Source organism: Peromyscus eremicus, chromosome 7 (assembly GCF_949786415.1).
Source record: "Peromyscus eremicus chromosome 7, PerEre_H2_v1, whole genome shotgun sequence".
Classification (NCBI taxonomy): domain Eukaryota; kingdom Metazoa; phylum Chordata; class Mammalia; order Rodentia; family Cricetidae; genus Peromyscus; species Peromyscus eremicus.
Window position 1 is genome coordinate 54306784 of NC_081422.1, and position 15370 is coordinate 54322153.

Below are 15370 nucleotides of genomic sequence, written 5' to 3' on the forward strand. Positions count from 1 at the left end.
ATTAATCCACACATGCTAGGTCATCAATAATGACAAGGAAGATGGATTCAAAGAGATCCAAACGTAGATACATCATAATTAAACTATCTAGAGATAGGCAGGCCAGATGGTTTTAACAGACAGGTAATGGCACTTGCTGCCAAGCCTGATGACTGAGTTTCATCTCCAAGACTGACAGGAAGGAAAGGACCAACTCCTGCAAGTTGTCCTCTGACCTCCACAGGCCATGGCAAGTGTGCATCACCCATCCCATGAATAAATTAATTAAAAATGTAAAGTAAAAGAGACAATGTGAAAAGCAAGTGGTAGTAGGAAAGTGATTTGTCATGTATAAAGGACCTAGACTAAGATCAACAAATGGTTTCTCATCAGACCTCACTGGAGTAAGAAGTAGTAGAATATTATATATTTAAAATATTGAAGGGAAAAAAAGATAAAATGAACAATTCTACCTCCCACAAAATGTCCTTCAGAATGATAGCAGTTAAGGTACTCCAATTGATAGCCAGATGTGGTGGTGCACGCCTTTAATTCCAGCACTTAGGAGGCAGAGGCAGGTGGATCTCTTGAAGTTCTAGGCCAACTTAATCTATATAGTGAGTTCTAGGACAGCCAGGGCTATTTAGAGAGATTCTGTCTCAAAAACAAAACAAAACCCAACAACAAAAGCAAAAAGATAGTCCTAGAGAAAAGAATCGTAAATGAATTATTAGTAGACTTTCCCACTGTCTTAGTCAGTGTTCTATTACTGTGAAGAGACACCATGATTACAACTCTTTGTTTTTAAATTTTTTATTAATTATTTGTGGATTTTACATCATGCATTTTGATCCCGTTCATCTCCTCATCCCTTTGTATCTGCCCACTGCCCTTGCACCTTCCCCCAAATAAAATTTAAAAGAAAAAGAAAAACTAACAATAATCCAAAAAAGGTATCAGTATGGAAGCTGTAGTTGTGACAGTGAGTCACACAGTATACCCTTTAGTCCATACTTTTTTTTTTTGTTTTTTTTGTTTTTTTGTTTTTTTTTCAAGACAGGGTTTTTCATTGTAGTTTTGGTGCCTGTCCTGGATCTCGCTCTGTAGACCAGGCTGGCCTCGAACTCACAGAGAACCGTCTGGCTCTGCCTCCCGAGTGCTGGGATTAAAGGTGTGTGCCACCACCGCCTGGCTTAGTCCATACATCCCTACTTATAAGTGTTCACTGCATTGAGTCATTGGTCTGGTTTGAGGCCTCTAGTTTCTGCTACACTCTTGATACTGGGCCTTCACTGGGGCTCATTTTGGATATCCTATTGTTGCCTTGAGTCATTGAGGTCCTGCATCTTTGGAACTGCAGGTCTGACCTCTTCACATGCCAGCAGTTCAGAGATGGATGTTAGGGTATGCCCTGGTTCTGGGACTGGGTTGGTCAGCCTGCTAGTTTTCCCTCATTATTCACCGCCAGAGTGAGCTCTCCAGCATTGCCTCAGCTAGCTCACCCACTGCAGTAGGCAACAAGAAGCATGGCTAGTTCTCCTGCTGTCACATCCTCAGAGCCAAAGCTGCCTCAACCAAATTCTGCTCTACTGTTTTGCCCAGGTGAGGTGCAGGGCTGCTTCCCCAAGTGTACAGCACCTATTTTTTTTCCATTTTTTTTTTTTTATTAAGAAATTTCCTACTCACTCTACACACCACCCTATAGCACCTCTTATAATGGAATATATTTAATTGGTATTGGCTTACAGTTTCAGAGGGTTAGTCCATTATTATCATGGCCAGAAGCCTGGCAGCAAGCAGACAGAAATGGTGCTGGGGAGGTAGCTGAGAGTTCTACATCTGGGTGGGCAGGCAGCAGTAGGAGAGAAACATTGGGGCTGACTTAAGCATTTGAAACCACAAAATGCCCCCCCTCACATATTTCCTCTAATAAGGCCATACCTAATCCCTGTCAAGTAGTGCTATTCCCTAATGACCAAGTATTTAAATATATGGGCCTATGGGGGCCATTCCTATTCAAACCATCACACCCCTATAGGAAATATGAAAGGGAGTTCTTGTGATTGAAATGGTTAAGGTAATAGTAATGGCTTGGAGAGTTGGCTTATCAGTTAAAAACACTTGCTGCTTTCCCGGACGACTTGAGTTCATTTCGCAGCACCCATATTAAGTGGCTCTCAACCATTGGCAACTCCAGCTCCAGAGGCAATCAAATGCCCTCTTTTGGCCCCTGAGAGAATTGCATTCATGTGTGCACATACAGAAATAGACACATGTGTGTGTGTGTGTGTGTGTGTGTATATATATATATATATATATATATATATATATATATATATATGTGTGTGTGTGTGTGTATTTATTTATTTATTTATAAAAGGATAATAGAAACATTAGGGAAGAAATGAAGAGCACCATTATAGTTAACTACAAAAAGATGGAATAAATATAATTTCTCTATTTTTCCAGCACTCTGATTTGAGAGATAGCTGCTTAAAGTAATGATTATAATTCTATGCTGATCATTGTACTGTTTAAAAGAAATTACTTTTTTGATAGTACAGTGTAAAGAAAAGGATATGGGTCACTTTTTATGTAACTGAAATTGTTTTTTAATTTATACTAGAGCACTAAATTACTGTTAATTAAAATTTTCATATCAACTGTTAATAATTTTAAAAAACATGTTTGAGGGCAGTAATGAAAGAAAAGAGGACTAAAAATGTCTTGATTTGTAGAAAGCAGATAAATGCCTTCCGCATAATAAGTAGCTTATGAAAGAAATGACAAGAACAGGTAGAAGATACTTTGAGCTGGAGATAAGAACAAACACAGTCCATACTAGTCCCTGCTTGTTTAGTTTTTGTCCTGCCATTTGTTGTTTATGGGCCAGAGGACCATAGAAACCTTGCCTGAAAATGATTGTGTATTGGTTACATAGTGTCTTGACATAGGTGTTTTTACTCCTAGGAGAAAACCAAATAGTATCTTATGACTTACAAAATACAGCTTAAGAAGTGCTTATAGAGAGGCTGGAGAGATGGCTGAAGGTTAAGAGCACCGACTTCTCTTCCAGAGGTCCTGAGTTCAATTCCCAGCACCCACATGGTGGCTCACAACCCTCTGTAATAAGATCTGGCTCCCTCTTCTGTATACATAATAAATCTTAAAAAAAAAAAAAAAAGAAGTGCTTGTAGAAAGGTTTATGCTGGGTGGTGGTGGTGGCACATGGCTTTAGGAGGCTGAGGCAGGAGGATTTCTGTGAGTTTGAGGCTAGCCTGGTCTACAAAGCAAGTTGCAAGTTCCAGGATAGCCAGAGCTGTTACACAGAGAAACCATGTCTGGAAAAACAACAAAAAAAAAGTAAAACCAGAAAAATTTAGCAAAAATAAGCTACATTGATACCCGGTGCTAGACTGGCCACTGTTTGAAATGGCAATATTGGTAGAAAAGTACAAACAACAAATACTGACTTCTGAAGGAATAGAAGATTTAATTCTGGCTTATAAATTAGAAATTATATTAGTAATTTGGCATACCCATACAGTGAAATGTTACTCATAAAAGGAATAAAGTACGGGTAAATGTCGTGCCACATATTTAAGAAAACTCAACCAAAAACAAGAATAACAACAAAACAAAGTAGCCAGGTATAGTGGTGTGCACCTTTAATACCAGCACTTGGTAGGCAGAGACATCCTGTCTCAACCTCCTCCCCAATAAAAGCAGTATGCTCTGTGAAAAGAGGCACAAAAGACTATATCTTGTATGATTCTATTCATAAGAATTGTTAGTAGTCAAATCTGTAGAGGTAGAATTTTGATTGATTGTCTGGGAATGGTGTGGTGACGAGATTATGAGTGTAAGAACCAGGTGTGGTAGTGAACACCTGCCATCTCAACACTTTGAAGGCTGAGCGACATAGGAGTTTGAGGTCAACTTCAGCTACATAGTGAGTTTGGAGTAAATCTAGACTACATAGTGAGTCCCTGTTCTATGTATAGGGTATCATTTTGGTATGGTCAACATACTTTAAAATTGATTGTGGTGATGGTGTATAGCTTTGTTAGTTATACTAAAAAGTATTGACTTGCAGTTTGAATAGTGAGTTGTGTGATGTGAATTATATTTCAGTGACACTGTTATATGTAAACACACAAAATGAATGTTCATTTACTAATAATACCCTCCTATTCATCAATGGAAGAGCATAACCAAATCATGACATATTCCTGCCTTGTGATATTATTGGGCAATAAGAAGGAATAAACTGGTGATTATCATAGTTGATAAGTTACAAAAATTACTGAACAAAAAGTTAGGTAGCAATATTACTTCATTTGGTTTCGGAACGGGCAAAGTAGTACAGAAGGAAAGATTCGAATGTGATTGCCTCTGGTAGTGTTGCAGGCAAGGGTAGTACTGATAGAAAAGGTGATAAAATAACTTTGGGAGGGCTAAAATGTCTATATCCTGGTTCAGGCTTACATGAATGTAGACATTTGCTTAGACACATCAAGCTGAATACTTAATAAACCTGGACCTAAGAGGCAGATGGAGTAGAACATGTCTATATCCTCACTATTTAAGAAGGTGAGGTAGGATGATCACTTGAGCTCCATGAGTTTGGAAATCTGTCAGGCAACATGAGATAAGAGGAGTCCTAAGGCTTGGGACCTGCCAGAATAAAATCTTAGGCTCCAAGATCTGGCCTCATGTGTGAATGATACAGTTGGAGCTAGGATTGTGAGCTTAATTTTTCTGTCACTAAAATGGCTTTTGAAAATTCTTTCCACTGGCCTTACATAGAAAAGCAAAAAGAACTTTAATCTGGTAAACCTTAGATAGATACTTTTAAGTTCTCTTTAAAACAATCAAGTCTCTCATCTGTACTTTTTTAAGTGTGGCATCTGGATTTGTATGTGCTAGTACATAATGTCATGTAGCACTCAGGAGGCAGAAGACAGTAGAATCGCTGTGAGTTTAAGGCCAGCCAAAGCTACCTTGATTAAAAAAAATTGGAAAAACTGCTTCAAAAGTCTGTATCCTGTGTCTAAAACAAACAAAAAACCAAAACAATAAGTTAAGTAATTGTAACCCCTCCCAAATAAAACCACTTTATGCAATACTTAGAAAATAACCTCCACTGAAAATATATTTACAAATTAATATGGGACAATCAAGTCATGTGCAAAGGGAGTTGCTACACACAGAACACAAGAAGAATATAATTTTAAGGTGTAGAACTGGTGTTATAGTCTGGAAAACAGTGTTTAAAGCTGTTAAAATGCTTGTAAAAGGTATAAAAAGTAGAATGAAAGGATTAGGACACAGGGTATTTAAAACATTAGATATGGCATTGAATCACAAAACTACAAAGATACAGAAATACCCCAGTGACACTGGTATACTAAGTGGAAAATAGAGAACAGTGGATATAGTAATATTGAACAATTTCTTAAAATTGACACAGTAATTTAATGCATTTTAATAACTACTCTCACACAAAAAGTAATTTTTATATCCTGAATTATTTCTAATAGATTATCAAATTATGTATTGGTTGAGTGGATTATGAGTATAATTCACAGTGTCCTCTGTCTCTTCTTCCCAAACTTGTCCATTTTACCTGACTGTCATTCCACATGCAGACTAGTCTGATGCCTGGCCATCAAGGGTAATTACTGGTAATAATGAAAACTGAGTATTTTTTTTTTAAAGTATCTGTAACAGTGAAATGATGGTAAGTTCTTTTTTTATAAAAAATTAAATATTTGCAATTATCTTGGTAAATGATCCATTTTAAAAACATAGTTATTTTTTATTATCAGCTTGTTAGAATGCTTAAAATGGATTTTAAGTCTGCTATTTTATGTATTATCTGAATAATTATAAGATTACATTTTCTCTGCTAAATGACGTTTTTAACATAACATTTTATTTTTATTATCAGTTTGATAAAATTCTTTTTTATTTAGTTATTTATTCTATGTGGTTTTCACATTGTATATCTTAATCCCATTCATTCTCCATCCTGTTGTGGAATATTAATTAAAGATGTATTATATTCGTTTATGCTATGGAGTATTTGTTTAATGATGCAAAGATGTGTTACATTTGTTTGATTATATAAAATTAACCTGGGATGAGGAGGCTGAGTCAGCAACTAGCTGAGAGGAAGTGGTAGGGAGGAACCATGTGTAGCTAGGGTTCTTAAGTGGGGGCTGAACAGAAGAATGCCCTGTTTTGGAGGAGACATGAGCTAGGAGAGAAGGTTAGCTACTTGCTATTCAGCCTCTTTGAGTGAGCAGAATTTCACCTGACCCTTTGACTCCTGAGTTCTATAGAGGGATAGAGATCTAGGTAAAGTTCCCTTTAGTGGTGTGATGGAGCCAGTGCTGAGGGAACAGAATCCCGCCTGGTTAAGCCAGTGTGGCTGAACTGCTACTGGTAAATGTGGAGTTACAGTTGCCGATTAGGACAGCAGTTGCTTAAGGGGCAGCTACTGAACTTAATAAAAAAACAACACAATGCCTTCCCATTTGCCCTCTGCCCCTGTACACCCTCCCCCCTCTAATTAAACAAAATTCAAGAGAAAAAAAGGAAGAAAATAAAATGAAAAAAAATTAAAAAGGGAAGGAATTAAAAACCTCATCATAGAAGTTGCAGTGTAAAAAACCCAAAAAATCATGCTGTATACACCTTTGTCCATACATCTCTACTTGCAAGTGTTCATTGCTAAGAGTTGTTGGTCTGGTTTGAAGCCCCTGGTCTCTGGTTGTGAGCCTACCCTTTAATGGCTGAACCATCTCTCCAGCTCCATTGATAAAATTCTTGAAGTATATTTCATCCTTTAAAAAGCCTATTTTTATGTCTATCTGATGATTAATAAGATTGTGTTTTCTCTGCTAAATGTAGATAATATTCTCTGAATAAATGATGTTTTCTCTGCTAAATGATGTTTTTAACATAACATTTTATTTTTATTATCAGTTTGATAAAATTCTTTTTTATTTAGTTACTTATTCTATGTGGTTTTCACATTATATATCTTAATCCCATTCATTCCCCATCCTGTTGTAGAATATTAATTAAAGACGTATTATATTCGTTTATGCTGTGGAGTATTTGTTTAATGATGCAAAGATGTGTTACATTTGTTAGAAATCTAGCTTAGGGAATTTCATTGAAATAAAAAAAACTACAACAGTTTTTGAATTAGTCTTTCTTTGAGCTTTAAAATGACTTATCTTGAGAACTATTTGTAATTTATAATATTGAGTTCCATTCCTAGCTGTATAATGTGTACTAATGGACCTTCAGTTCATTATGTGTCACTTAATTTGTTCCTAAATTATACAGTTTTCATGTACAGAGGCAGAATTGTTAAATGTAATCATTATTCCCTAACTCTTAAGGTAATTTTGAGTGAATGACACTCAGAGTTCATCTCTTCTGAAAAATGGAAACTGAATTCTACCTTAAATAGATATCTTGCTAATATTTATGGTATTGAAGCTCCCCCCACTCCCATCTCCAATGCCTTATTATTAGAATGAGTCACTGGTTAGCACTCATCTGGGGCTTTGGTCATTACTTAAATCCTATCTCTTCTCTTTTGTGCTAGTAATTCACTTTTTAATCTCCTTTTCCAGTGATGAGGTATAGATTCTCCAGCTATTTCTTCAGATTTATAAATACAAAAGTGCTACTCGGGTTCTTGCTCTTTGGTGCTTTACTACCTACACTTATCACGCACTTGACAGAATATTTACAAGTGTGGTTGATTGCTAGATTTATAAAAGAAATGTTCAATTTTTTTGTAAATTATTTTGGTATAATTTCTCTCTGATTCTATCAATGTTGCCAGCTAGATACTAAAGATATTTCAGAAGGGAATAGTTTTTTTTTTTTTTTTTTCAGAGCTGAGGACCGAACCCAGGGCCATGCGCTTGCTAGGCTAGTGCTGTACCACTGAGCTAAATTCCCAACCCCAGGAATAGTTTTTGAAGAACAACCAATAATACAAATTGTTTGAAGTGTTCCTAATACTTTAATCTAGAGTTTTAATATGACATTAGCTCAGAATACTTTGATTAATAAAATAGACATTTTGGATATTTGAAAAGAATACTTGTTTTCCCTATTATTTGTTAATTGGGGAAAATCATTCACATTATTTGATATTTTAAAATATATTAAGATAGTTGGCAGCATTGTCTTTGATTCTCTTATTGGTTTGGGCTTACATAATGTCTTTTCTCCATTTTTTGTTTTGTTTTGTTTTGCTTCTTAAGGACATGATGATACAACGCCATGTGCAATTTTGAAAAGTATGGATAGTTTTAGCTTTCTCCAACACCCAGTCCACCAGAGGAGCTTAGAGATTCTGCAGAGGTGCAAGGAAGAGAAGTACAGTAAGGCTGCACATCCTCATAAACCTTGTGTTGTCACATCCACTTGGAAATGGAAATCAAGAGCATTCCTGAGGGTGGCATGCAGATTGCATGGGCAACATGACCTTCACAGTTCTTTCCTCAGACTCTAGTGCTTTCTCTTGAAATTGGTGATATACTTGTTTTTTAATGTGGGTGACTGTCCTGTTGGCTGTGGTCACCACATTGTTAATTATCTAGGTTGCCATCACTGAATTGGTTTCTATTTTTGTCTTTGAAGTATCCGATTCATATCACAAAAATGAACAGTACTTTTTTTCCTATTTGCTCTTTGAAAGTTTTACTGAAATGTAATTAAAGTTAAATAGAAGAGAACAATTTGGTAAATCTTACATATATAGAAACTCATGAAATTATCACAGTAATCATGATATTCAACATGCCCCAAAGTTTGCTCATGTCTGGCTAAATTTTGTACTTGCTTACACTTGAGTCCTGCATCAGCAGTGTTATAATTGGGAATCTCTGGAGGATCCATTTAAGTTGGTTACAACCGTTAATTGAGACTTTCTATGTCTAATATAAGTCACCACATCAGTGTTTAGCATAAAGAATAACAGAATCAGAATACATTTCTGTTTATTGTTTAAAATTGCTATAAAAGATGCACTTGGTCTCCATTTCTTCCTTTGCTCTTTGTTAGTCTGCATGAAAATAGGTTCTTTTGTCTTCTGTGTGATTACAATAATTGGGCTTACTCCTATTGTGATAATAAATGAATTCTTCAGAAAACTAAATTATTTGTGTATAGTGGACCAAATTTACTCAAGATCTGCTTTGTTTATTTAATAAATTGTCACAGGTTTAGGTTACTACTTTTATTAGTTTTTTAGTTGAAATTCCATAACAATTTTACTTATTAAAATAATAAGTAGAAGTGCTAAAAATAAATATGGTGAGTTCTTTTTTCCACTGTATTGGTATAAGAAAATGCATAGTGTATTTTGAAAAAAATTGTAATTTTTTTCTTGTAGGAAGAATAAAGGTAAGTCATTTTAAAAAGATGTCCTTAGAATTTATTCTTAATTATTGCTATTATTTCTTTTTTTAATTTATTTTATTTAATAGTTTTTTCGTTTATTTTATATATCACCACAGTTCCCCCCCCCCTTATCTACCCCCTCCAAATCCACTCCTCCTCTACCTCCATTCAGAAAGGGGCAGGCCTCCCATGAGCTTGAACATAGCATGGCACATCGAGTTGAGGTAGGACTGAGCTCCTTCCCCTGTATCAATGCTGGGCAAGGTAATTCAGCATGGGGAACAGATTCCCAAAAGCCAACTAAGTGCCAGGGAAAGGTCCTGATCTCACTGCTAGGAGCCTTACAAACAGACCAAGCTACACAATTGTCACACACGTGCAAAGGGCCTAGGTCGGTTCCATGCTCCCTAACTGTTGGTCCAGAATCCTTGAGCTCCCTGGAGCTCAAGTCAGCTGTCTTTGTGGGTTCCCATGTCATGATGTTGACCCCTCTTATTCCCTCCTCCCTTTCTTCAGGAGGACTCCCGGAGCTCCTCCCAGTGCTTGGCTGTGGATCTCTGCATCTGCTTCCATCAGTAACTGGATAAAGGCTCTCTGTTGATAGTAGTCACCAATCTTATTATAGTAGATGACCAGTTCAGGTACCCTCTCCACTATTGTTAGGAGTCTAGCTGGGGTCATCCTTGTGGATTCCTGGGAGTTTCCCTGGCACCAGGTTTCTCCCTAACCCCGAAGTGGTCCCCACTATCAAAACATCTTTTTCTTTACTCTCCCCCTCAGTCCCAGTCCCAACCCGCCTGCCATACCAAGCCCTCCCAACCCATTCCCTCAAGTTCCCATCCTCCTTCCCCCAAGTTTACCCAGGAGATCTCATCTGTTTCCCCTTCCTAGGTAAATCCATACATCTTTCTTGGGCCCTCTTTGTTATCTAGACTGTCTGGAGCTGTGGATTGTAGGTTGCTTATTTATCCTGTACTTCACTCCTAATTCCACTTATGAGTGAGTACATACCATGTTTGTCTTTCTGGTTCTGGGTTACCTCACTCAGCATGATTTTTTTTCTAGTTCCATCCATTTGCCTGCAAATTTCATGAGGTCATTTTTTTTTTCAGCTGAGTAATATTCAGTTGTGTAAATGTACCACATTTTCCTTATCCATTCATTGGTTGCATTCCAGTTTATTTGGTGTTCTGTAAGCTCCTTGTATCTTCATAGGCATTTCCTTCTTTAAGTTGATAAAGTTTTCTTCTATGATTTTGTTGAATGCGTTTTCTGTGCCTTTGAGCTGGTAGTTTTCTCTTTCTTCTATCCCTATTATTCTTAGGTTTGGTCTTTTTATGGTGTCCCAGATTTCCTGGACATTTTGTGTTAAGAATTTTTTGGATTTAACATTTTCTTTGATGGATGAATCTATTTCCTCTATCGTATCTTCAATGCCTCAGATTCTCTCTCCCATCTCTTACATTCTGCTGGAGATGCTTGCATCTGTAGTTCCTATTTGCTTACCTAGATTTTCCATTTCCAGAATTCCCTCTGTTTTTGTTTTTTTTATTACCTCTATTTCAGTTTTCAAGTCTTGAATTGTTTCCTTCACCTATTTGATTGCTTTTTCTTTTTGTTCCCCCAAGACAGGGTCTCTCTGTGTAGTTTTGGTTCCTGTCCTGGATCTCGCAATGTAGACCAGGCTGGCCTCAAACTCACAGAGATCAGCCTGCCTCTGCCTCCTGAGTGCAGGGATTAAAGGTGTGTGCCACCACCACTCAGCTTGATTGCTTTTTCTTGATTTTCTATCTTTAAGGGATTTATAGATTTCTTCCAATTTTTTGTCTTTTCCTCAATTTCTTTAAGGGAATTTTTCATTTCCTCTTTAAAGGCCTCTATCATCTTCATAAAGTCATTTTAAAGGTTATTTTCTTCCTCTTCTACATTGGGATGTTCAAGTCTTGCTGTTGTAGAACATTTAGGTTCTGATGGTGCCATATTGCTCTTTTTGTTGAATGTATTCTTGCACTGGTATCTACCCATCTCTTCTTCTAATCAGTGCAGGCAGTGCCTGTGCCTTGGGGATTGCTGTTCATCCAATTGGTGCAGAGGGTGTTAGTGCCTCCAGGGGCCACTCTTCCTGTGTCTCAGGGAACTACTGAGGTAGTGGAGGATGGGTGGGTTTGGGGGGTGTCACTGGATTTGTGTTTACAGGGTCAGATGTCGGGTAGTGGTGGGAAGGCCTGCCCACAGGAGCCTTATCTGTTGGTGAGCTTGTGGGGCTGCAGTGGGTAGGAGTGGAGGGGCACGGGGTGTGCCTCGGGGCCTAGGGCATAGAGCCTAGACACTGGGCTGTGCAGCTGGGAGAACAGTCACTCACCTCTTGGTCCAGTCGGTGCTGGCAGTGTCTGTGTCTCAGGGAGCCACTCTTAAATTCTTACATTAAGAAAAAATGCACTAAAATAATGATTGAGGGGTTGGGGATTTAGCTCAGTGGTAGAGCGCTTGCCTAGCAAGTGCAAGGCCCTGGGTTCGGTCCTTAGCTCTGAAGAAAAAAAAATAATAATGATTGAAGCTTTCACCTTAAGACTCTAGGAAAAAGAACATATTAGACTTTAAGAAGGAAAAGCAAGCAAATGATGTCTAGAGCTAAAAATTAGTGATACCGAAAGAAAATAAGTTTATAATATGTTTATACTGTTGGTTTAGATAAGGCAGCATATTGTAAAATGAGCAGGTATTAGAACAGAGCTTACTTCAAGGCTGGGAAGCAAGGAGAGAAGAGGCTGGAGGCCCAGAATCACTGTGTGCATGTGCTATTAATGATCCCGATAACTACCACCAGGGCCAACTACTTTAAAAATTTCCACCACCTCATGCTAAACCATTAGCTAGTCTTCTAATGCGTTGGCTTTAGGTGAACTCAAGATCCAAAACATGTTAACCATCAAGTTAACTTACTGTGTTAACTGTCTATAAAAGAAAAAGTATGTGATCATCTCAGTAGATGAAAAAAAAGTTTGCCATAATTCTGCACCCATCTCTTCTCACATTCGGCAGCTAAGGAGTGGAAAACAGTGCCCCCAATTTATAAAAGGTTTGCATGAAAAAAAAATCTTAGAGCAGACTTTCTCCAAATACTTGAAACCAAGGTAAAGATATTTTCATACAGCTACTTGGAATCAGGGTCATAGGCAGAGTAGTACAACAGCAAAGAGATATAAAAGGAATTTGAAAGGGATTAGTTAATGTGACTATTGGTAGAGAAAGGTAAAAATGTAAAAAATTGTCTTAGAACCATAACATGAACTTACCTCTCTCATAAGATGCCTAATAAATACATAAAATTACAATATTTCTAACCCCAAATACTTGGAAAAAGAAGTTTATAATACTTAAGGCAGCCAGTCCACTCCCACATTTTACGAACTATAGAAATGATCCCTGAAAGTATAGTCTTCCACATTTTACAAGAGTGGGTCTGTATGACAAAAGTACACGGCAAGTATGTCACTTCTGATATTAGAATAGATTACTATTCCCATCTCTGGTATGCCTTTGTTAGCTTTCAGATCCCTATCAGAGAAGCCACTGTTTGTGAGCAGCCCCACAGAGCCTTCAGCCAACTGTTAATAAGGAACTGGACTTCCTCAGCAACTTGTATGGATGACCTGAGAGTGGATTTTCCTTTCTAGTCCCGGGATGACTGACTGCAGTCTTGCTTGGCAGCTTGAGTGAAACCTAATTAGAGACCCTGACTTAGAACTACCTAGATAAGCAAGTCCTAATTATCTGTATTTTCGAAATTGAGATAGATGGGCTTTGTAGCAGACTTACAAGCTCATCTTCCTATGGAGACTGACACAGGAGGATTGTAAAAAGCCATCCTGAGTAGTTTAGTGAGAACTTTTCTCAAAAGGGGCACGGCGTGTGTGTTGAGGAGGACTGGGAATTGGGGCAGTGGCTCTGTGGCAGGGCACTTGGGTAGCATACTTAAAGCCCTTGGTTCAATACATGGTATTGCAGAAAGGGAGGGAAATGAAAGGAAGACAGTGGAGAAAGGAAGAAAGGAAATATGTGAACTGGATAAGTAGTACAGAAATGGATCTGTGTGTGTGTGTGTGTGTGTGTGTGTGTGTGTGTGTGTGTGTGTGTGTTTGATTTTCTACCAAGGTGCTGAGATAGTTTAATGGAGTATTCTCAATGAACCAATGGCATTGAACAACTCCATTTGACTTGAAATGAATCATACTGATTTAAGGATCAAAGCCATTAAATTTGTAAGAAAACTTGAGTAAAATGAAAACAGGCAAAGATTTCTTAGGATGTATAAATATTAGCTAAAGGTAGAGGAAAGTGGTAAGTTAGAGTTCTATAAATTGAAAACTTAATGCTTGTCAAATAATATTACGAGAACAAAAACCATACCATAGCCTGGGAAACGCGTTTTTAATAGTTCATAATTCTGATACCCTATAATGTATTTACAAGCAAAATCTAGTAGAAAGATATATCCCTATAGATTAATTTGACAATCATTACTATCTTGAACATACATTTTCTAATCATGAGCATGGATATTATCCCATTGATTTGGCTCTTGATTTCTTTTAGTGATGTTTTATAATTTTCAAGGTAGACGTCTTGACTCTTTCTGTTAAGTTTACATTATTTTGATTTTATGAATGGAATTATTTTTGATCATTTATTATGTTTGTACAAAAGTAGAGTTAATCTCTACATATCAATTAATTTCCTGTATTTTTGCTGAATGTATTTAACATTTTAGTAGTTTCTTTAGGATTTTCTCTTTATGATTGTCACTTTTCATAAAGGTCTTCTGTAAAGATGCTTGTTTCTTCCTTTCCAGTGTATCTTAAGTGTTTATGTGTATATATACATTATAAAATTGACCTTGTATCTACAGAGCCTATAAGAAAATTTTGTTTTTAAATATTTATATCCATAAGGAAACATTCTTTGATCTTCAGTGTCTTTATTTATAAGATCAATAAATCGCTGAAGTATATGTTATATATCAGCAGTATATTTGTTGCCCAAAAGTGTTACAAAGGGGTCATGTTAAAAGTGTTTTGAGTCTATTTGAATTTTGTATCTATTTAGTCTTCAGCCTGTTTACTTTTATATTTCCTAATTTTAATACTTAAATGAAATAAATAAGAATTTCCTATTTATGTTCATTTAATCAAGTTGTGGTTGTGATAGTTGCAAAACTTTTCTTAATTCCTGACATTTATCAAATGTTTAAAAACTAAGTTTATTAATTCTTACTTGTCTTTAGAATTTTTTTCCTTTAGTATTTTGAAGGTGCACTCATTTCAAATTTTCTACTTTTTTTCCCCCTTATGTTAGGTATAACCCGCAAAAACCCAAGAACACCTCTTTCTGATCTTCAGGGCATGAACACTCTAAATGAAAAAAATCAACAGTAAGTTTGGTATATGTTTGCAAAGAAATATGAGATTAGTATCAGTCTTACTGGTAATTTTGGATATAGCTGTGCAGCCTAGCAGCCCTTCATCTTGTGGTTTTCCTGCCTCAGATTGAGTGTTGGGATTATAGGTGTGTGTACCACACTTACTCAGATTTATGTTTTTGTATATTTGTGACAAATGTGTTAGGGCATGCTTGTGTGTATAAGGGTGAATGAACATGTATCATGGCACATATGTGGCATCAGTTCTTGCATTTTACCTTGTTTGAGGTGGCTGGGTCTCTGTGTTATTCACTACTGTATGCATCAAGCTAGCTGGCTCACAAGCTTCTGGAGATTTTCCTGTCTCTGCCTTGTGTCTTAGCATAGGAGTACTGGAATTATAGACCTGTGTTATGACATCCAATTTTTACATTAGTTGTGGGCTTTGTGCTCAGGTTCTTAGGCTTGTGCAAGTGCTTTACCCACTAATATGTCTCCCCTGTCCTCAGACCGTTTTGTTTTTAAATTTATTTA

At 37.0% G+C, this 15370-nt stretch overlaps 1 protein-coding gene and 1 long non-coding RNA gene across 6 annotated transcripts in view; one reads left to right on the forward strand and one right to left on the reverse strand.

Annotated features, from left to right (window-relative positions):
• The window catches only part of Myo9a (myosin IXA), a 214235-nt gene that overhangs the window by 114963 nt on the left and 83902 nt on the right, over positions 1–15370 (forward strand). For all 5 annotated transcript variants that reach the window (XM_059268022.1, XM_059268025.1, XM_059268027.1 and 2 more), the window contains 2 exons: positions 8277–8396; positions 14773–14848. In XM_059268022.1, coding sequence (XP_059124005.1) covers positions 8277–8396; positions 14773–14848 — 196 coding nt within the window. The remainder of the gene's footprint in view (positions 1–8276; positions 8397–14772; positions 14849–15370) is intronic.
• LOC131915085 (uncharacterized) overlaps positions 1–15370 on the reverse strand; it is a 33945-nt gene that overhangs the window by 2047 nt on the left and 16528 nt on the right. The window lies entirely within an intron of this gene.